The sequence below is a fragment of the Meleagris gallopavo genome, chromosome 2 (genome assembly GCF_000146605.3).
Source record: "Meleagris gallopavo isolate NT-WF06-2002-E0010 breed Aviagen turkey brand Nicholas breeding stock chromosome 2, Turkey_5.1, whole genome shotgun sequence".
Taxonomy (NCBI): Eukaryota; Metazoa; Chordata; class Aves; order Galliformes; family Phasianidae; genus Meleagris; species Meleagris gallopavo.
The window spans coordinates 46,604,675-46,626,559 of NC_015012.2; the positions used below are offsets into that span (position 1 = coordinate 46,604,675).

Below are 21,885 nucleotides of genomic sequence, written 5' to 3' on the forward strand. Positions count from 1 at the left end.
AAAGTGCACATGTGAACCTCCTCTATGCGTTATGAATGCCCTAGCAAAGATGCTTTTCATTTGATTGATTCTGACAAGGAGAGAAAAAGCTTCACTGTAGCAAAGGCCTATGAGATTTGTGTGAAGATGTGTGGAGAATAACACCAAAGGTACTGATGTAGCCTGGAAAGCTATCATTAAAAACAGAATAGAAAATTGTGTTAGTTCAAGCTTCAGCCTGCAATTGCTGAACATTTTTTGGCCATACTGGAGTTACTTCTGTACATTGAAATGGGCAGGGCTTCCTAGTCCTATAATACTCAGCAAAGCGTGAAAGGATGTGTTTGTAGCTTTTTTCTTGTAATAATTACTTTCATTTCTTTCTGCCCTTTCCAAAATTCTCTTTTTAAACTTCAGGGATACTTTCAGTTGCGCTAGTGTAACTTAGCAGATTCTCAGTCAGCCTCCAACAAAGTGGCAGCAGTACCTCTAACCATGACATTTTTCATTTTAAACAAATCTCCCCAGAATTGCAAGCATTTCTGTGTAGACACACTGACTTCTGATTTGCTAGAAGAATAATAGCTGTAACAAATAGGCAGTAAATGTGCTCTTAGTAGTTACTATCCTTTCTTTGTCCCCAGAGCATGTTGATTTGGGGATATATTGTATATACAATCCCTATTATTTCAAAGTGATGGCAACACCCCAAGGATGTTTACTCAGGCAGGAGACTGAGCAGGGTTTTCTCATAATTGTAAACAAAGCATTTAAAACAATGTAATCCAACTTTTAGCCTGTTCCCATTTTTAAGCATTTGAGCCTACATGACAGACTGATGAGCTCTGCATGTTTGCCAGGAAATCCAGGTTAAACTCAGTCCCCTGAACTTAAGCTTCTGCATCCTGACTCTCATCCTGTTTTCAGAAGAACTGGGGATGTTGCAGAGGGGAAGTTGTGTATTTTCTCTCTTGGGAAATAGATCTGTTTGCTCGCAGTGGTTACTCCAGTGGCCCTTAGAACAAGTTTCAATTGTGGTGTATCAGAGAACTGCCAAAAAAGAGGGAAGTAAGTGAGAAACCCAAGAGTACTGCATACAGATAGGATGAGGCACAGTCACTCCTGTGTACTGATTTATTTATTTTGTTTTAATTTGCGGCTGCTAGAGAAAAACAGAAAACAGTGCATAGGGGGTAACACCTGTGGCTGTACCTGTGGCATTTCACAGGCATTCCTACCACCTTTGGATGCCATTGGGTGTTAGGAATTGCCACCTTCTGCATGAATCGCTTGTTCTTTTCTTGAATTATAGCAGTTAAGCATGCTACTGACCAAGTAAATGGTCATACTTTGTGTTAAGTGCCCTGATTCACTCAGCTCACTACAGTTTATGTGTTCTGTACCCAACGATCTTCAAGACCAAAATTCCAGACTATGCTGGAGCAGGGAAATTATCACAAATTTCAAGAATCGCCACATGAAAGATGCTGGGGAGCAGTTCATGCATATGGCACAGGCTGCATGGTTGGCATTGCTCAGGGGCTTTGCATTCCAGCACTGGGGAGCTGCTGCACCTCTGGCAACTGTTCTCAGCTCCCAGTTTCAGCTGCTCACCAGTGTATCTTTATCATGTAATCATCAGTGTGAGTATCCGTGTGTGCAGGACAAGCATCTTAAACCAAGTTCCTTGCACACTGAGTTCATGCATCTTAGCCAGCTCCCTGATTGCTTGTTGTGGATGTCAGAGGAGGAGTTGCAAGCTGCTCAGTAGTTGGGGCTTTCTCTGAGATTGTTAGCAGGCAGCCAGTGAAGCCACAACAGAAGTGGTTGCCTGCATTCTCTCAGCTCTGTAGGAGAAACTGTGGACTGGATCTGCTCTTAAGGATTTTCTGCAATGGATTTGCCATAGTAAAATCAGTCACTATCATGCTGTGTACACTTGAACTTCACATCAGCCTCAGGCTGGGAGAGAGCCTGCAGTCTAGTGTCACCATGTTTTTGGTGGTGGTTTCCAATGAAAACAGTTGTCAATAAAAATGGCTTTCATTTTGCAACAGAAGAGTTCATGCAAGCCTAAATTGTGCCCTCTTCAATGCCCTAATCTGCTGGCCTTTGCCAGTAGCTTTTAATGCTAGATTTCCTAATCCTCTTCCCCTGTAGCCTCTAAACTACAGGTCACGCTGTGAATGTAAGAGGTTATTAAATCATCACTCCAGCCGCCACTGATGGAGTGGCTTAAATGCTGTCATATTTGATTCTGGCAACTTGTCAGGGTGCCGAGTTAACTTCAGCAGAAATTTGTGAGCTCCTCTGCTAAGAAACAGGAGTGCTGCTCTGCCAGAGGATGTGAGACAGGGGGTGGGCATTAACTAAGCAGAACAAAGCAGAAAACAAACAAAACCACCAAGTGAGGATGCCAGTGGCCACACTTAAATGCTAACAGAATGAATTGTTCATTTTTCGTTGGTTAAATATTGTATATTGAAAGAAAAAAGGAGGAAAAAGTAAAGTCTCTCCATACTCAAGAGATTTGCATTTAAGTTGTGTTCCTTTAAGCCCTGTGCTTGCAGGAATCAAAAAGAAGCAGTGAATGTGTATGGCCCTGTTTTCACTTGTTTGAGGCCTGATTTAGTCAAAGCCAGATTATTCATGACGCCTTTAAACAGCCTCCTCTGGAGAAGTAGGGCAGGAAACTCCCACAATAATCCTCACAATGGGAGCCAGAGGCCAGCCAAGCACCGCCTGGGACACATGAAGGGGAAAACCAGTGTGCCTCCGAGCCTCTGTAGGGTTTCAATCTCGGTAGTTTGGTGCTAGAAAGAAAGAAAGTCAACCTTGCACAGATAGCCAGTGGGGCAAGCAGAGAGCAATGTGTACAGGCTGGGGAGGTGCACTGTATTTGCTACCTTGCACCTGCTCTTCACTATGGAGGAGCTTTCAGCTGGCAGTGGCCTGCCCCAACTCCATGGGTTTTAAATAAATTGGAATAAAGACATCCATACAATATGCAGCCCTGCTCTGGCCTGCATGATGAGAGTCGGTGGCCAGCCCAAAGGCACCGCCATGGCTGGAGTGGGAAATGTGCACACTGTTTCCACTGAGAAAGTTTTGACCTGCTTTAAGAGCCATTGCTATGGAAACCTGATGAGAAGATAATTGAATCACACATCTTTGCTTTCTGTCTCTTTCTCACACTGGTGCCAGCAAGGTCAGTACCTTATAGGCCTGCTTTCTCTTCAGGTTCATGCAAATTTGATAAAAATACCAAAGGCCCATTTTCTTCTCTCTGCCAGCTCTGGTTAGATAAATTATCTTGTATTCAGTCAGGAGCAGTTACAAGCCTGTCCGGTTTTCATAGTAATGATGTGACTGGGCCATTTCCAGTGCACATAGATAACCAAATGGCATTGTGGTAGAGCCAGTGCGGGCTTTTGCATCAGTCTGTTCACTGCTATGAAGATGAATATTAATAGATTAAAAATCTCAACTGAAGCATTTTCTTCAACGGTCTATAAATTGTCATTGGGAAGAAAGAAGGGGGCTGCTATCAGTTTATTGAAGTTGGTAACAGTAGTGGTTTCATTGTCAGATGGTGCTGTGCACCTGTGGATTTTATGTGCCAAAAATGAGATGTGGCCACGTGTTAAAGCACATCTGCATCGAACATACTTAGTGGTGAAACAAAAACCCATCCACAGTTCTGTCATTCTCAGTCCCAGTGTTTATTCTGCTTGGAGAATGATGAGCTTTCAGAACTCCTCGGGTGCATTTGTAAAGGCAGCACGTGGTGTCATTGGTTTCTTTTTCCCGTTCTGTGGTGTACCAGCATATCACATCTCGAGGCGTGTGTGACTGCTTCTTGTGTAATCAGCCACTCTGCATGCGAGGTAAGCTGTAGGGTTTCTCTGGCTGGGTCAGAATCAGCCCAGAGTTCTCGGAGAAAGGTGTAGCCTGGTAGCTGAACACAGCCTAATTAAAAGCTTCCTCTATAGTCAGATACAGTCACAGTGAGCTTGCGACAGAGTTGCGTAGTTCTTCCTTGTGTTCTTCCAGTGTTTGGAGCACACCTCCAAGATTTCAGAGGGAGAGATTGCTTTAGTATAGCAAGGTCATCTCAGCTGCAACACGTTAATGGAAAGATGAAATCAAAGACCATTTTGTGTGCCTGGCAGCTTTGCCGTTGTTCGTACAAAAGCAGTGATCCCTCAGACTGGAAAAAAGGAACTAGAGGTGCCCTCCAGAGGCAGTCCTCATGTCCAGCTCATCCTGATCAGAGACATCTGGTCTGGTTTGCATCTTTCAGGAACCTCTTAAAAGCAGTTAGTTTTTACAGCTTCCCTCCCATTCTCTACCTACTGTTGGAAATTTGTCCCAATAGTTAGGAAATGCTAACTCTTCATTTCTTTCCAGCTTATGTCTGCTTGTTCCTGTGCCTGTTTTATTAATAAGCGATAAATTAATCTTGCAGCTTTTGATTTTACTGAACAGGCAAAATTTTTCTAGCCTTCTCTGGTAAGACAAAGTGTTCAGCTCCCTGACTATTCTAAGAGCTTTTCTCTTTAACTCTTCTGATTTGTATTTGTTTTTCTGAACATGAGTAACTACAGTCATACAGGCTATTCCTATGCACGTTCATTAGTCATATTGCCATTGGAATTTCCCATCCTTCTGCCTTTTAGGATTAAAGTATAGGGTTTTATTCTTGTCATCTTCTTCAGCTGGTATTTCCAGGTACTCTGTCATTTGCAGTTGGCAAACCTCCAGCATTTGAAATACTGGCTTTTCTGAGTCTTTTTCACATACTTACATGTTTTGGCATTGAATTCCAATTCATTTCTGCTAAGCCAGTCTTTCTAATCATCTGGTTTCTGAGCCCAGGTTATCCACTGCTGCTTATGCTGCCAGATTTTGAGAGTGTTCTGTGGTAATTTACTCAACTCCATGGAAATCCATCATCTCTGTGAGACAGTAGTGCAGTAGTATCTTATTCCCCAAAGCAGTTCAATTTTTAGATACTCGATTGTGCTGCTTTTTTTTGTTTGTTTCAGCAGTGTGGCTACAAGAGGCCCTAAATAAAGGCCTAAAAGATAGTTTTGAATTTGTGAGATTAATGGATTATATTTTTTGACCCATTCTGAAGCTCATTTCCAGAGATTCTGGACAGATACAAAAGTATTCCTACCCTCTGGTCGTAAATCTTTTGTCTTCCTTTCTGTCTGAATGTTGCCCATACATTCTCCTGCTATATGCTGTGACAGAGTACATTTCATGTGAAAGCTTGCTAATGAAGTTGTACATCAGACCACAACAAAAATGAAGGCCTCCACGGTGGAGTAATGGCATTTGGCTCCCTTTCAGTCATGCAGTGCTGAAACTTCTGCCAAGTGTCACTGCATCATTAACTTTCAGCACAAGTTATCAGTCTATGAATGGAAGAATACAAATCACTTTCGGCGCACGTTCACAGAGGAGCTGCGGATTTAACAGAGTAAGGGAGTTTAATTGACAAATCAAACATAAAGCAACTCAGAAGCACTATGGAATTTTTCACGAGGCATCTAGGAAGTAAAGCACTCGATTGATTTCACTGAGATTCTTAAGCGTCAGAGTTGTCTGATAGAAGTAAAAAGCAAATGCTTTGTCAGGCCCCATGTAATAGATTTTGTTGGCGTTTCCATCCCGTAAGACTAGCTGTTAGCATTTTCAAGGTCAGCTCAGACATGGAATATTTCCTCCTTAAGGAATGCATGAAATGATAACTTGTGTCCTCTCTTGAAATGCAGTATACAACCTAAATCAACTGTAAAAGAGAAGGTAGACTGCTTGCTATGGATCCTGCTCATCACCTCACTCTCTCTAGCTCAGGAGCATCACGAGTTTGCTCCTATTGCTGTCCCCCTTCTTTTGAAGCCTGCATGGAACAAGTTCGTGGCATTGGGCTGATTTCCAGGGACCAGTTGTTTGCATCACAAACATTGCTACTACACCTGCTGCTTATTAGCACTCTTGTTGGCAACTGTGGAAGAGAAGAAAAGAAATAAAATGGATTTAGAGACTGAAGAGCGGAAGATACTGCCTCTGTGGTTTGAGACTGATATCACTAGGGAGGCTAAGTTCTGACAGCAAAGAAAATTCATTTTCCGGGGATGGTGATTTGGTGCAATTTGTGGATACCAAATTCATTTATGATAAATAATGTAGCTGTTTACTTGAAGGGTGAAATCTGTGCTCATGTACAAAATGTGCGCTGAATTAATTCTGTCATTTCCAATAGTTGACTTTCTTTTTACTTTGTCGTAAAAAAAACCCTTATAAAAAGTCTACATACTTTTAATCCGGTTTTCCTTTATTTAGAAATTTATCAATAGCAACTTTGCCTTTGCCTTTAAATTTCATAACGTAATTTTGGCCCTGTGGGAAGTCTGTAAATTTTGACAATTAATATTTTCCTAGAAAGTATGGGATGGTATACACCTGTATCGTTAACTTTCCCCTTCAGGAGTAGCAAGACACTAAATGTCCCCTTCTACTTGATACACTCCAAATCTGAAGTTTGGCTGTTTCAACTGATTTGCAGTTTGTGCTGGATTAAACTTGTAATTAGTCCAAGGCTGAAAGAGGTTAGATTTCAGAGCTTTGCTGTGCCAAACCCTCTTTGCCCAGATGAATTTCTAAATCAAACTTAAACTTCATACTGTCTCATTTCACCTCTAATGATGTCTTTTCAAATTGATGAGTGTGTTTATCATGCTTACAAAATGTTGGCCAGTAATTGCCTACATCTTTTAAACTCTCAACTGGTTTAAACTGAAATTTTCCTTCAAGAGATTTATTCAGTTTATCAAAAACTCTTCATTGCCCTCTTCTGGGAGTCTGGGAGAAAGCAAGGAGAATGCTGTCAAACAATAGACAGCAACTGGCGTGTGACATGTATGCATTACATGGCCTCACTTACTGAGTGATTTGGCTTGAGGTGTTCTTGGTATGCTGGGATGTATGTGTTTTTATTTTACATGGACAAAATACAGGCATGGCACAATAGGGCATTGGCTTGTCTCATGGGGCCAGAGCTCTTGGCAAAAACAGTGCCGTAATGCTTTGCAATTGGAGCCTCAAGCAAAGTCATTGAAGCTGGCAAGAGTCATTTCACTGGCTTGGCTCAGCTTGGATAGTGATCCCCATAGGAAGGCTTCAAAGAATTTCACGAGATTTAGTAATTTCTATTAGCTCCATTTACATAGACAAAACAAAACAAAAACAAAAAAAAACAAACACAAAAGCCTGAAGAGGGAGTGATGTCTCATCAGAGAACCCACAGTGAACCATTGGTATTGAGTTGGAATGCAATATGGAAAACTGGGTCAATGAGCATGAAGAGTGAGAACAAAAGACCGATATACTATTTTACCAGGTTTTTTGTAAAGCCTATATTCTGTTAAAACAAGTTTCTCTAACTAGCTTTTGAGTAGGGGAATGTAAATTGGTGGAAAAGCACACTTGATAGGACGAATTTTTCGTAACCCAGTTAAGTTGCTACTGTTGTCCTCCTCACATTAAATTGAAAGACAAGCCAAAAACTGTTATAAACCTAAACAAACAGAGCATCCCAGTGCCACAGTTTTAAGGAAATCAATGAAATGTAAGGCATGGAAGTATACAAAAATAATTTTCTTGAGGGATTCCTAGATGCTTTTGGCTTAACTGTAGTTTTCTATCAATATTGTGTTTCTCTGTTCTGATCATGAAAGGTTTGTTTCTGAGCTTTCAAAGGGGAACTCGGTTACTGTGGTCAGAGCAGTGAGTTTAGTTTTTGTCGCCAACTTGCTGCATTTGGAAGAAAGGGGAAGAGAAAATAGCCCATGATGTATTGTTTGGAAACTATAATTTACTGTAATCAGACAGCTCCCATGAAATGTGAGAGGTCTGCATCAATAAGTCCATTTCTCTTTTGTGTTCTAGGCTGTCCATTCATAAATCAAGTTCGGAGGAAGGCTCTGTAGGTCAGTATATTTCATTTTATCTGATACTTCAATTGAATTCTTAAGCAGGTTTTCAGTTTTGCTTGCGTGAAGATGTGAAGAGCTGAGTAAACACAATGCCAGCCAAAGTCAGCAGCATTTAGGATGGGGGGGAGGGCAAGTCTAAGGAGCTTTAAAAGTGGGATTCTGAAGGTCTCTGTGATTTCGGACACTGCTCAGCTAGCATAGTCTTTGATAACTATACAGCTCTTTGGTTCATTATATTGCTTTCAGAGTCTTTAATATTAGCTCACTACTAGCCTATCTGTTTGTATTTCAAAAGTTACTACCACCACCAGTAAATAACTGGTTTTTTTGTTACTTTTGTGCATGTCATGCTGGAGTCTTATTCTTTGTTTCTGAAATATTTTGCATTCTTAAATAACAATTTGTTTTCTGTTATTTCACTTTTTTTCTAAGTTACTATAATTAGTTCAAATTGCTATGTAGACATATCAGCTGAGCTGATAAAACTCTACATAGGTTTAAAATAAAATAAATAAAATAATTATTTTATTTGTTAGGAAAATTAGAGCAGAGGAGTTGCTTCTTTTTAATTTTTTTTCCAGGGTAATATCCTCGCAGTCTGAAATAAAGCTGTGCCTCAGAGTTTCAATAAGCTCAACTCTGGAGCTTCAAGAACAGGATCCAAAATACCACAGTCATATGCTGAAATTCAATGGCACAAAATAAAGTGTTCATCTGAATTTTTCAAAAACAGCAGAGGGATGAAGTAGTTCTGTATCAGTAGCATTTCTGCCAGATCAGGCACAGTATGTTTTCTTGCAGATGGCATGAACTTCATAGCATGTGCCCTGATTGATTCAGCAGAACACAGCTATATGCCCTCCCTTGTTCCAAATCTTCTTTCTAGAATAAATAATTCACTTCTGGGTCATCGAGCAATATGCAGATCTGATAATAACGGACATGTATTCCCAGCCTTGTACAATCAAGGCATGGAGGGAGCAAGAATCAGTTGTATCTGATGGTCTCAAGAAATTTCTCATCCCGAGTAGCAGTACGTGCATGTGTGTTTTTATATATGTGAAGTGTTTATTTTCTATATAGATATGCAAACACATATTAGAGAATTCATTATCTGTCTTATGGCTTAGGCTGCATAACTGGGGTTCAGCTGAAGCGAATAAACCAACAAAATGCTTCAAAAACACTTCCAAACTTGACATTATCAACAGACTGGAGACTATAACAGATATCGAAATGAATGTAAAATATTTTCTGTTTGTAATTCGAAATACGTATGTTAGTGGCTTATCTCAGTCATCTGTAGCATTGGCAATTGTAGGAGAATATGTACATTCCTCTGAAATGGCTACATCAGCTAGTTCTGGATTTGAATTTTTTTGTCCTTGTTTTTGACTTAGAAAATATAATTTGAAAACTTCTTTAATGTTTACTAACTAATGTTTCTTTCTGAAATTCTTCTTCCCCTCCCTTCTTTCCCCCTCCATAATTTCCTTTTAGGGAAAGCAGACTGGAAAAAGAAAAATAAGTTTTTTGGCAGAACTTCCGAAAGAACCAGAAAGGATTGATGAGGCAGACTTCAAAAGGTAAACCTTTTTAAAGGATTTTTGGACCAATCCGTATAGAATGCAATTATCCAACCTCACTAAAGGTTAAATCTCCTTTGCAGCAATGTAAGAGTCACAGATTTGTGGATCTGGAAGTTGGAACACCTTCAGTCCTGATTGTCAGTGATGGTACATACACAAAATGATGCAATTAATGGATAGTTATGAATAGCATAAAAATGAATGAGATGCTTTCTCTTCTGACTTTATGAAAGAAAAGCTTTTTTTTTGGCACTTGTTGACCTGTTTGCTTTAGGCTCTAATCCAGACTCTCATTTCAGGAAAAGACACTACAAGAAGGAGTAGTAAAAGTGCATCTGGTGAATAGTGAAAATGTAGGATTGATTCCACTTAAACTGTCAGATCTCTTTCTCTAGTTCTCAAAAGATGCAGCTGTGCATTGCTTTAAGTATTTTTCTTCATAAATAAAATTTCTGTTTACCCATGTGTATCTGTTATATCCTTCTGCTGCAAACAGATGCTTCCCTACATTTCTGACTGTGTTCAAATGGATTGTGAAAAATGATATGAACCTGCCTATGAGGTTGAAAAGGTCACATTTATACTCAGTGAAGTGGTGACCCTTGTTGGCTGTCGAGGCACATTCTGCCCGTGCTGACATGCGAAGCTTAAACCCGAAGATGAGGTCCTGGAGGTTGGAGGCAAAACATGTCCAGCATTCTATGCCTGCTCATAGCCAGTTAGATAACTGGATGGGGGGTGCCAGTCTGAAGTATGAGGGATGTGACTAATCTGCAGCAGAGAGCTGATAAAGCTCAGCACATCATTCCTAGAAGAGCTTCTCATCCACTCTTTTAGCTGATCGCAGTGTTCCTCAGGGCTGAGTTCTGAACTTTGCTGCTGTTAGCACTTTCTTTTTTCATTTTTCAGAGTCAATAATTATGTGATATCAGTTATGTTTTATTTCTTCTTTTCGTGCTGTCTTCATTTCAGCATCAAAGTAGGCTTCGGTTTCTAGTCCTAATGTACTTCCTGTTTTGTTATTTACAAATCATTCAGTCCTCTCAAATCATACCGTGAGACTACTCTGGGGAGAGTCTCTTCTGGCCAGCCAGATTCATGTGGTGACCAGATTTCAGAAGACTGTGAAATCCAGTTCCAATAGACTCCACTTTCTATGTGACCTCTTACATGTGCTTTTTTTTTTAAATTGTCTATGCCTTTTTCTGCAGGGGAAGATGTGGGGTATGTGGCCAGTGAGATCACGATGAGTGATGAGGAGCGGATCCAGCTGATGATGATGGTTAAAGAGAAGATGATCACTATTGAGGAAGCACTTGCTAGGGTATGATAAGTACACATTTTATTTTTCCTGAAAAACATGTATTGATGTGAGATACACCAGACTGGAGTTTCTGGTTTGTTATAAAACATAGAAGTGGGTAAAAACTGCCTCACTAGGTAGCTAGGTACTAGGGTAAAAACTATCTCACGAGGTAGCATAAATTAGATAGTAATTCCCTTGTTAATGGGAAAAGTGAGATTCAACATTGCCAAAAATAGGTGCCTAATGTATGGCAAATGAATCAAGTCCTAAAGCATTTACTTCTTTCCACTGGCAATAAAGGGTGCCAGTCAAGGAAAAGCTCAAGTACAGACATTTTCATTGCAGCTGTCTAAAGCTAAGGGAGTTGAATGCCACCTGTACTAGCCCACATTTATGATGCATGCTCATAGATTTGTTTAAATATTGAAAAGAATGCTTCACATTTTGCTGTGCTTGCCTTATTTTCTTCAGAATACATACATTTCTTGTTATTTCACTGCTTCAAATGGCTGAAGTGAAGTTTGAGTGAATGCTTCCATTTTCAGCAAGCAATTAAAACTTTTTGAGGTTGATGTTTATTCTGCTTTTGTTTTAGGCAGGTGTTTTGTTTTAGCCTTCAGGAAAACATAGTCAACCTTTTTTGGTATTTGACATTAAAATAAAAACAGATGTAATTTTTGATAAAATATAGTGACTGGCACAAGTGTATCTTTACAAAATCTGAATTTTGATGAAACACAATTAACTGTAAATTACTGTGGTTTTGCAGCAATCATGCTGAGACTTTAATTATTGCAGAGTCAAAGTCCAATGCTAAAACTTCTACTCCCATCTTAATTTAATTCCCATGTGCAAAATACCCGGATTGAGCACAGGGTATTCTGTATGGGCAGCTGAGGTTCATAAAACATTTGTTGGATTGCAAATTGTCGCTCAAGTGAATTCTCTTCAATGACCGTATGTCTTTGAAATAGGTTATCATAGAAGATAAAGTTATGCCATTGTCTGAGGAAAATATTGCTTTGCTGGGAATCATATCACCAAAAAAGAACCAAGGAACACCACAATTTTAAAATTACCAAGGAGTAATATTGGGCTCTCTGCTGTTAAAAACTCTGTGGGAGGAGTGTCCCACCTGATCTTTACTATTCACTGTATGTACTGGTACTGTTTCCCTCTAGTGGTCTGAGCTGCTAGCAGCAATTTTATTTTTAAATCATCAGTTCCTCCGGTAGGATTTGTTATATGTATTGAGACTTCAATTGGAAAATGGTATAAATAGTTCCCTGGTTGTGAAATTATGAAAGATGTCTCCTGGTCTTCACTGTAAATCACTTTCTTTTTGAAGGAAATTGATAGCCTATTGTGATGTAGTCTGTCCAATTTAAAACTATGCTTCTGACATGGGGATGTATAATTTATGTTTTGCCAATTGCAGTTCATCCTGATTGAGTATTTGCAGATTACTTCCTTTTAAAAAATAAATCTCATCATTAAAACTTCTGATTGTGAAATAAATGAGTTTATTTTAAAGAAGCAAGGCAGGCAATGCAAAGGTTCTGATTTTTCCAGTTCCACAATGTTACTGGGAGAAAAATGAAAGGACATTAACTCTTGCTATTTTAATGAAGATTGATAGCTGCTTCGCACTGGAAAATGGGCTCCCTGTCTTTTCAAATTTCAGCTGAAGGAGTATGAGTCCCAGCACAGGCAATCAAGTACTGTAGATGCTACAGACTGGCCTGATGGTTCTTACTCAACATTTGATGGGTCTTCCAATTGTAATGTAAGTACCTGTCCTTACAATATAGCTCCCCTATATCATTTAATATTTGAAGTCTTTCATTTCAAGTATCCTGATTTACCTGGTGATTTTCTTAATGGCAAATTTATCATTTGATCTCAAGATGCTACCTTCTGTGTATAGAAAATCTTTAACAGGGATTTTAAATCTTCAGGATCTGTTGTTGTAGACTGAAACTGAATTTTTATATAATTTCTCTTTTTTTAATGTGCAGAAAGGGGTCTTTTGGATTCTTCTCCTTTTTTTCTTTTCCTTTTTTAGATTGTTTAGGGAAAATTGCTTCATTTTACTTCTCAATTACTGTGAATCACCAGAGTTTCTCATTCCTTCCTACCCCTTATTGATGTGTCTTAGCTGAGAGTCTGGCTAAGTCCTAGCTTCTTGCTGCTTTCAAACGGTTCTAGCTCTGCCTTTGCTAACTCTCAGCCCAGTGTGTGCAGCTTTTGCCAGATCCGTAAGTAGTGAGACTCAGCTTTCCTGCCTTATTTTTACTTCTTAGCTGTGCAGCTTCTCTTGTTTTATGGGCACCAGACGGTCTTTGTGTCATGCCATGCTGAATTAATTAATTTTTCCTTCTAAATATCTTCATTTTCACTGAGTAATTTATTCCACTTCATTTCTCTAATTGAAAGTTCACAAATAAATCTTACAGAAGAACACATTTGGCTGTCAAGCCCAAGCTCTTTGTAACCCATATAATTGAATCATAGACTTTTGAGCCCATTGATTGATTTATTTATTTTATTGTCAATGGAATTTCCTGCTAACTGCAGCAGTTAGATTCTTCTCCCTAAATGGAAAGAGGAATGCTATATCATTTTATGAGATATTTAAAATATTTTGTGGTGGAAAAAGATTTTCTTATTTGTATTTCAAAAAATAAATAAAGCCCATCTCCATTTAGATGGAAACAGAGGGGGTTGATGTTTGCTTTCTGCTCTGATCTGCTATTTCAGAAATGTGCAAAGAGCAAGGAAGGAAGGATCTTAATTCTCCTGCACTGGCTGTCTAGCCAGGTGAAAGCTGTCTTGTTATTTTCTTCATTGATATTTATAGCCTGGACTGTCTCCTCTTAAGGCCTTTGGCTAGGATACCTAGAGTTTAAAAGCCATGAAACTCTCATTTACTTTGGTAAAATCTCAGAGGAATATTGAGTTTCTCTCTTAAATCTTCTGATAATGGTTTTTGTTTATGTTGAATTTACCGAAAGCTGTGTTTACCTCTGAGGACCAAACATGACTCAGTATTTGCTCCCTAATGGGACGACTTGGCACCTTTGCTCTAAAATTATCTTTGTAAGCTGTTTTTACTCTTTGAGTCAAGATTTCTGTTGCATCTCTCCACTGTTCTGCTAGGATTTGAACCATCTTCCTACTGACTTCTTTGAGGGATCTCCATTCCGTTGCTCTAAATACCTCTGCCCTATCTGCTGGGTTTTTTTGTTTGTTTTGTTTTTAATCCTGGTTGCATTTAACAGAAGCTGTGAAACTGCACAGTTCATGTGCAGAAATGAAATTTCATGTTAGAACAAATATCAGCATGGCTTCTTTCTTAGTGGACCTAAAAGCAACTAGAGTTAGCAGGGGTAAAAGTCTCTAGGCTGTAATTGACATGCCAGAGGGAGGAAACCAAGCAGAGTGAAGCATCAGATATATCTAGAGATAGGGCATACAATAACCCAAGCTGTTATGCCAATGGACGTATCCATTAATGTGAAATGACCAGCTTTTGAAAGACTCAGAGATGATTCTGAGTCTTTGCCAAATTGGTTGGATTTCAGTGCCATTTGTGTGATTTGTATTCTCTGAACTTGGAAACTGGGAACTACCATACTCATTTTATAGAGGCCATGAAGGGAAGATACTTTTCCATGTGTTAAAAACCTTCTGTTAGATAGCCCGCTGCCTTCTAGTCTCAGAAAGTAATTTAAAATATGAGTCACTGAAATTGAAGTTTCTGGTTTGAATTAAAACTCCTTGGGCAATTACTCTTCTGATTCTGCTGGCATTTTTTCTGATCTCTGTTTTTATGTCTCATGGCCAAGCTGTTACTAGGCAGTTTTTAGCAGAACACTGTGATCATACTTGGTCATTTTGTCAAGATTTTGTGAACACAAATGATAAAAATAAATTGCACGATACTTGCAGATTGAGGGAACGAGGAAAAACATAATTTCTAGTTTACTTACTGTGCACTTGTTCAACAGCCTTGGGTATTTAAGAGAGATCAAAACTCTAGCATAATTGCTTTTCTTTTCTTTTTTTTTTTTCCTAATCCTTCCCAGGCAGTGAAACCTGCTGGTAGTTAGGAGGACTTGTGAGGATGGGTCATTATGTTTTTTTATGGTCTAGCTTTGCCACTAACAGCATTCCAAGAAGAAAGAAAAGGTAGTTACTAAGCACTTGGAGAATTTAGAAATTGGGACAGAACATCTGGTGATCTCTCTCTATACTTTCAAGTCAGGCCTGCCCACAGCATAATAGAAACCACCTATGAGATAGCATCTAGTGGGCAAATATAATTGTTGTTTTTAATTCTGTTTAAAAAAAAAATAATAATTAGCTTGTATAACCTTCATGTGTTTATGACTAATATGGCTGGCGTTGATACTGAGCTGACTTTTAGGATTTAAAGATTCTTTTTCTCGCCCCCTCCTCTTTTAAATTACCAGGGAAAGGAAACTTGCATTTCATATCCTTTTAAAATTAAATCCTAAGGATGAACAAAGGGTTGAAGGGTCATCTCAGCATCCGCAGGGAAGCAGCCTTATGTCATTTCTGTGCTGTAAATTCATTGTTCTGTTTGTTTTTTCATAAGAAACAAACAAACAAAAGCTTTGCCAAGCCAGTAGTTGATTTGATTCTCTGCCACTTTAGAGCAGTTGGTAGCTTTCAACCTCTCTACTACAATCCCTTTGCTTTGCAACAAAGTTATGTGTATTATTAATTTACTAATGTGGAAATGCAGTTGAAACCGTTTTTCTTCTTAGTCAGATGTCTGAAGTCTGGAACTCCTAATCATTTTTAACAAATAGATTTTTGCGTTTTTATTTTCATCTCTGTTGAAATGAAAGCTGCTCACAGTAGCCGTAGACAAGATTACCTTGCCTTTTGCTAGGTGCTGTCATATAAAGCAGGTTTAGATTGCAAATTAATCTCATTACGGATTTTAGATAAGGCTCTATTTGTCCACAGAAGTAAGAAAGTCAAGGGAAAGAGGTTTTGAAAATTATCACACCAGCCTGGTAGAGTTACTGCATCTCCAGAGCTCTGCTTGGAGTATGAAGCAGTGTTAGGAGAAACTCATATAAATCCTTTCTGTGCGCTCTGCTGAAAGGCTATTAATTGGTACCAGTCCTCATACTTACTGTGAGAGTGGGGGAAGCAGAGGAGGAAGATTGTGACAGAAGTGTGTGTATCATACATATGCCGTCGCTGAAACAAACCACTAATTAACTTTGCTGACAGCTTCTGTAGATGTGAGTTAATAAAGTTGTAATTATCCCTGGGCTGAACTGTTTTGTTGGTCTCACTGGTCTTTTGTGCTGCAGTTTTGATTATCAAATAATGATCAGAGCTCATTAGTGCAGGCGTCCAGGTAGCGTAACATGCCTTCATTTGAGGAGTGCCACAGTGAGAGCCTCTGAACCCTAATCCCTGCTACGTACTACCATGTCAACCTCAGAAGGGAGACATTAAAATTTAAAAAAGAAACGATAACAATCTTCCCCTAACAGTACAGCCCACAGGTGGAAGAGAGGAAGGGAGTAGTGCTCTTCCACCTGTCCTCTGAAAACCTCTTCACCCAGAACTGCTAGCATGGCACCCCTACCATTAGGAAATTTGCACCCTATTTGTTTTCTCTGAAGTGAGTGACAACAGTTCTGCTAAGCAGGAGACTAGACATGCAGGTCTCCTACAGTGAGGCCATTGCTCAGGGAAATTTCCAATCAGATTTTTGCTCTTTCCCATCTGCTATTGATCCGTCTGATAGTAGAAAGCAGCAAATCAAGTCCACACAGAGATAGGTCTAGCTAAACCGAAATACTCTTTTGTTGTTCCCGTTCTTTGTGTTATTTCCCGAGGACATTTTTATTCATCGAGTCATTAAATGGGGCTGAAAGAGTATTCAGTGTTGGTTTGGTATCTACTACCATTGTGAAAAGCAGAATAATGGACAAGAATGATGTTTGGGTCTTATTCATTTGAGTTGGCAACATGCTGTAGCTATTGAATCAGGATTGTACTACCTATGCACCTACTTAATTTGTGGCACAAAACTAACTCAAATAGAAGACCAAGTCTGACACAGTTACCTCTAAATCACAAGCTATTGCTGTATTGTTTGATAAATGCAAGAGTAGGAAGAAAAGAAATAATTGCAATATAACTTTTATAGCACCAATTGCCACAGTGTAAATCTAGGTATAACTACTGCAAATCCTTATTATTCAGGGTTATGCTGTATTTCAGCGATTCAGATTGCTAATGTTTTGTAGACAGAGCAATTTTTAAATTGATTATTATTCTTACTACTAATGGATTCTTGAATCATTTAACCATTTGTTAACATTATTACTGATAATTATATAGGACTATATTACAATCAGTATGAGAAATTCCTTCATTTTAACTTGTTAGAGCTAAGGTAAAAGTCAGTGAATACTGAGAACCAGTTAGATATGAATGGAGATACTAGGGTAGGGTCTAGATTTTGTAATTTGAACTGTAGTGTTTAAACTGCGACAACGTTGATACTTCTAGCATTTTGAAAGCTGTGCACTGTTAGGCCCGTTTTTGCAGTTATCTGAGGATCTACCAATTTTCATAAGTCAATTCCTTCCTTGAAAGGCTTCAGGATGGAAAAGGATGTTTCTCTATGTTTCAGTTCTTGGATATTTTGTTGCTGCCTCCAGGCTCTGTATGCTCTTTGAAAAAGCAAAAGGAAGCTGACACTGAGTATGGCTGTGAATGAATGCAGAGCATTCATCCTTGCTCTGAAGAGTCTAGTGACCCAATTTATGTAAAGATCTCCTGAAAGGCACTGATGTCCCTCATTATATTGGATGGTATACTTATTATTCATACCCAAGTTTCTGTAATATCGTCAGCAGCTATTAATAGTCATGCTGAAGAAAGAGACAATAATAAGACACAGCTTCAAAATGTGAAAGTCCCACACTGTACAGCTATCGTGGGGACCTGCCCTGGGAGTCACTGGCTGTCCTCATTTTCCAGTGATCTCAGTCAGGAGGTGTCCAGCGCCTCTCATTGGAATCTAATAGCAGAAGAATGGCTGCATCTTTTGTTATGATCTTTCCCCCATCTCTGTCTGTGTCTAGCAGCAGCAGGGTTTCCCATGGATGTAGTAACACAGAAGCCTTCATGAGAGAAACAAATCATCATTGCAGTTTCCGGGACACAACACAAAGTTTGAAGTTAGATCAGTGCTGTACAGAGTGGGAGATCACAGCTGTGTTTATACATTGTTTTGAAAAAACATTGTATGGTGTTGGTTGTGTTGTTTTGGTTTTCTTTTAATGTATTTGACCTGATTTTTTTTTTTTCTTGAACATTTTAGAAGTTGAGGAAGAAATGTGTTTATTTAGGAAGGAAAGTATAAAACGTCTCTAAGTATTGCTTGCCATTGAGGTTCTGCCAAGTTGTCATCAAATAGGATTTAGCTAGGTATGTCTATTTAGCTGGGAGTGCTAAATAATGTCAGGACAGGGTTATAGCAGAACAATTGGCAGTATCTTTGTCCAAGTACATCTCCTGTTCTCTGCCAGCAGGAGTAGCTCCTGTGCATGTGAAGACTGAATATAATTACGCTCTAGTAATGTCTCTAAGAAAAATCTTCCCACTATCATGACTGAGAAAAGAGCTTGCATTAATGCACAGGCAGTGATTGTGATTAAGTGTGTTCATAACCATTTCTGTTTTGACTACATGCAGACAAGTCCCATTGCCTGACTTCACCCTAAAATGTTTGGCCACATATTCTGGGAGGATGGGAGTTGAGTATATATTCTGACACCTTTGTCTTTTATACCTTTTGGCATCTGGGGAGCTGCCTAATTTCTCTGCATATTACGTACAGGATGGAAGACCATGGTTTACAGCTCTTTCATGTGACCGTTCTCACTGCGTACATCAGCCAGCAGGAGATGCTGTAATCCATAACATGGTTTCCCTGCCCCCATCTTTTCAGAAACCAAGCCTATTAAATTGGAACAAAGCCTTGCTCAGTTCAGGAATTAGGAATCTCAAAAGCCATGTGTTTCACTGTCCTATTTGGCAGACCCAGACTGAATAATCTTTACTTGTGGTACAGTAGATTTTAATTGCACTCCTGTCATTTACCACTTGCCCCTGCTTCTTCCCCACTGCTGGTGTTGACTTCTCGCAGTGAGAACGGTAGCGTTAATAGTTTTGATTGTTCAAAAATACTACCATAATGTAATTTGAATTACCACACCCTTTACTAAAGGATTCTCATTGTTTTTTTTTTCCCTGAACAATCTCTGAAGTGAATTTCACTGTATTTTCATGCACTGTCTTCCCACAGCTGATTTTCTGAAATGCTCGGAGGTTATAGGACCAGTGATGTGCTCCATTCGTTAGTTATACAGTCTACACTAAAGAGTAGGAATTCTCCCCAGGCCATCTTACCCTTGCCAAAACACAAAATGTAGTAGACACTCATGTTCCCGTGGGTAGGAGAGTCTCTAAGAGATTTGGAAAGAAATGCTGTAATGTAACAGATATGAAGTAATGTAACAGAGCTTCATTCTGCTACATACACCTATGATGAGGAGTACGTGAGTGCAGTTGTAATGTAGTTAAAATTCATTATTCTCATTGGTGAGAGAAACAGTTCACCATGAGGATATGTATCTGGCTTGCAGATGCAAATGTCAGCAGTGTGCTTTGCAAAATTATTTAGCTAAAACCTGGAAACAGTTAACGTCTAGGAATTTGCCTAAGCAGCTATTCTAGTATCAAGACAGACCTCCAGGGAGAATTAAATTTTTGTGCTCTCGTTACTTATGACAAATATTTCCCACTAATTTCAGCAAGCAGTGTCGTCACTAGCTAATGTGTAGTGTATCTTTCACCAAAGTAGCTGTTGGACTCTCCTTTGATTTCCTTGTAAGTAACCACAGACCAAACTCAGACACGGACTTGCCGTTTCATTCAGTTAACTTGGGGGGCCTGACACTATGTGTTTTAGACTTGCATAGTCTTTGCAATTCATGTTCTTCAGTTAATTTTGTTAAGTGGCAAACATCTTTTCTAGCTCTTGCAATTTCAATAAAAATTGTGGAGACCTTTTTTTTGTAACCTCAGAATATGATGCAGACTATCACATCAGAATTTTACACACCTTTCTATAAACAGCCTCTCTAAGGATTAGTGGTTTTTGAAACTTTCTTAGTGATACATAAAACCTTCAAAACTCAAGTTGAAAGCCCAAAACTTAGATCAGTTTCACTTGTGGCCATGAACTTTTAAGAGAATCTGGGATACATTTCAAGGAAGTCGCTGTCATGTTTCACTTGATGTGGGCCGCTATGTTATTGAAATTGGAGAACACCAGCTGTTTTTATCCAAAGCTTAGAATTTTCTGAGGGGTTTTACACTGGAGTTTTGGGACTGAAGTAATTCAAGGGGAAGAACCCAGTTACAGCATGTCAGTTGAATCTAGCTTACATGATTTCTACAGAACGGGAAGATGCACAGCTGTTAGTACAAAGATGGAGAAAATTGAATGATATTTGGCTAGGTAGCTCCTTAAAATTAGCCAGTTACCAAAGGAAATAGCTATTTATACTTGCTATAATTTTACTGTGTGATTGATCTGGTGTAATCCCAGATTAACTGATTAATTGAAGGCATTGTTCTGGGTATGAGGAATCTTTTCTTGGTATAAAAAAGGGTGCTTTTGCAATGTGACTTTGCTAGCGCTTCCTGTCACTGGACAGCACTGCTCCTAATTACCAGAGATTTTGGCCTGTGTTTTCTTGTGTTCTAAGAAGAATGCCCCAAATTCTGTTCCAAGGTCTGGGATTAGGTATGCTTGACTGTAATTTACTTGAGCATCTCAGAATCTGTTTCTTAGGCAGGGAGGCTTGAGCCCAGCCTAGGCGGAGCAGTTGAAAGTCATGCTACAGTCCTTCAGAAAGCCACAGTGTGGCTAATTCTAGACCAGTCTGAGATTTCTGAATTAAACATTATTTGCCTCTCCTTGCCTTAGTGATGTTCTTTTTTTATAGCACTGCAAACCGAGGAAAAAAAGAATTTAATTTTGCTAATTTAAAAACCATGAAAACAGGTTTATTTTTCTGTCAAATTAGCTCTTTATAAAGGGAAATTGTCAGGAGGGCTTTTCATCAAAAGAATTTAAAAGGGAAAATCTAAAGAGTCTGGTAAACGGCTCAAGTTATATTTCCGATAGACACAGCCGCAACTCTAGTGGTCGTGTTTGAGGGTCAGGCATCGTCCTGGCTTTGCAGAGATTCTCTGTATTTTTTTTCTTTAACTGAAATTCCATAGACAGTAATTAAGGAACTGGAGGCCAACAAGAGGTCAGCAAGCCTTCGTCAGTGAAAACAGGGATTGTTTGCCATGTACAACACTCCCTTTTTCCTTGTGGTGAATAGAAGATTTGCTTAGAGCTGATGACTTATGCCTTTCTTGCAAGTTATGCAGCTCGCGAGTAACCGAGGGAATCAATCAGTGAGGAGAAAACAGCTAATTGAGTCCAGCATCACGCTTTTTTTCTTCCTTACATACTCAGCGCTGAAATCAGAACCAGTTTGGTGTCTGATAATGTAACTCCAGAGAAGAGACATTTTGTGCACAGGATTCTGAGCGAATGCAATACTCAAGAAGAAGAGTCTAATCCTAAATTTCAGGGTTACGAAGCTGACAGCATTTGAGCACTTGGGGAATTACTCGAAACTGAGCTTTAGGCCTATAAATGCCGAAGCTGGTAAGTCACTGAGCTTCTAGTATGATGTGGAGAGGATGTGCCTTCTGCTTCAGAGAGGGAGAAAGAGAGAAGGCTTTTGTGGTTATTCTTAGGCATGGCACTGCGTGCATAGCTTTTCTTAGTTTTTCTCTTCCTTTCCCTGGGATAAGTTTTTCTGTCCTACTTTCCTGTTCTCTGACTTCATCCAGGCATCTTTAATACAAAAAA

At 39.2% G+C, this 21,885-nt stretch overlaps 1 protein-coding gene across 1 annotated transcript in view; it reads left to right on the top strand.

Moving 5' to 3' along the window:
• Positions 1 to 21,885, top strand: part of SASH1 (SAM and SH3 domain containing 1) — a 518,758-nt gene that overhangs the window by 457,226 nt on the left and 39,647 nt on the right. The window contains 5 exon segments of the mRNA XM_019612896.2: positions 7,939 to 7,979; positions 9,486 to 9,512; positions 9,515 to 9,571; positions 10,786 to 10,898; positions 12,565 to 12,666. Coding sequence (XP_019468441.1) covers positions 7,939 to 7,979; positions 9,486 to 9,512; positions 9,515 to 9,571; positions 10,786 to 10,898; positions 12,565 to 12,666 — 340 coding nt within the window.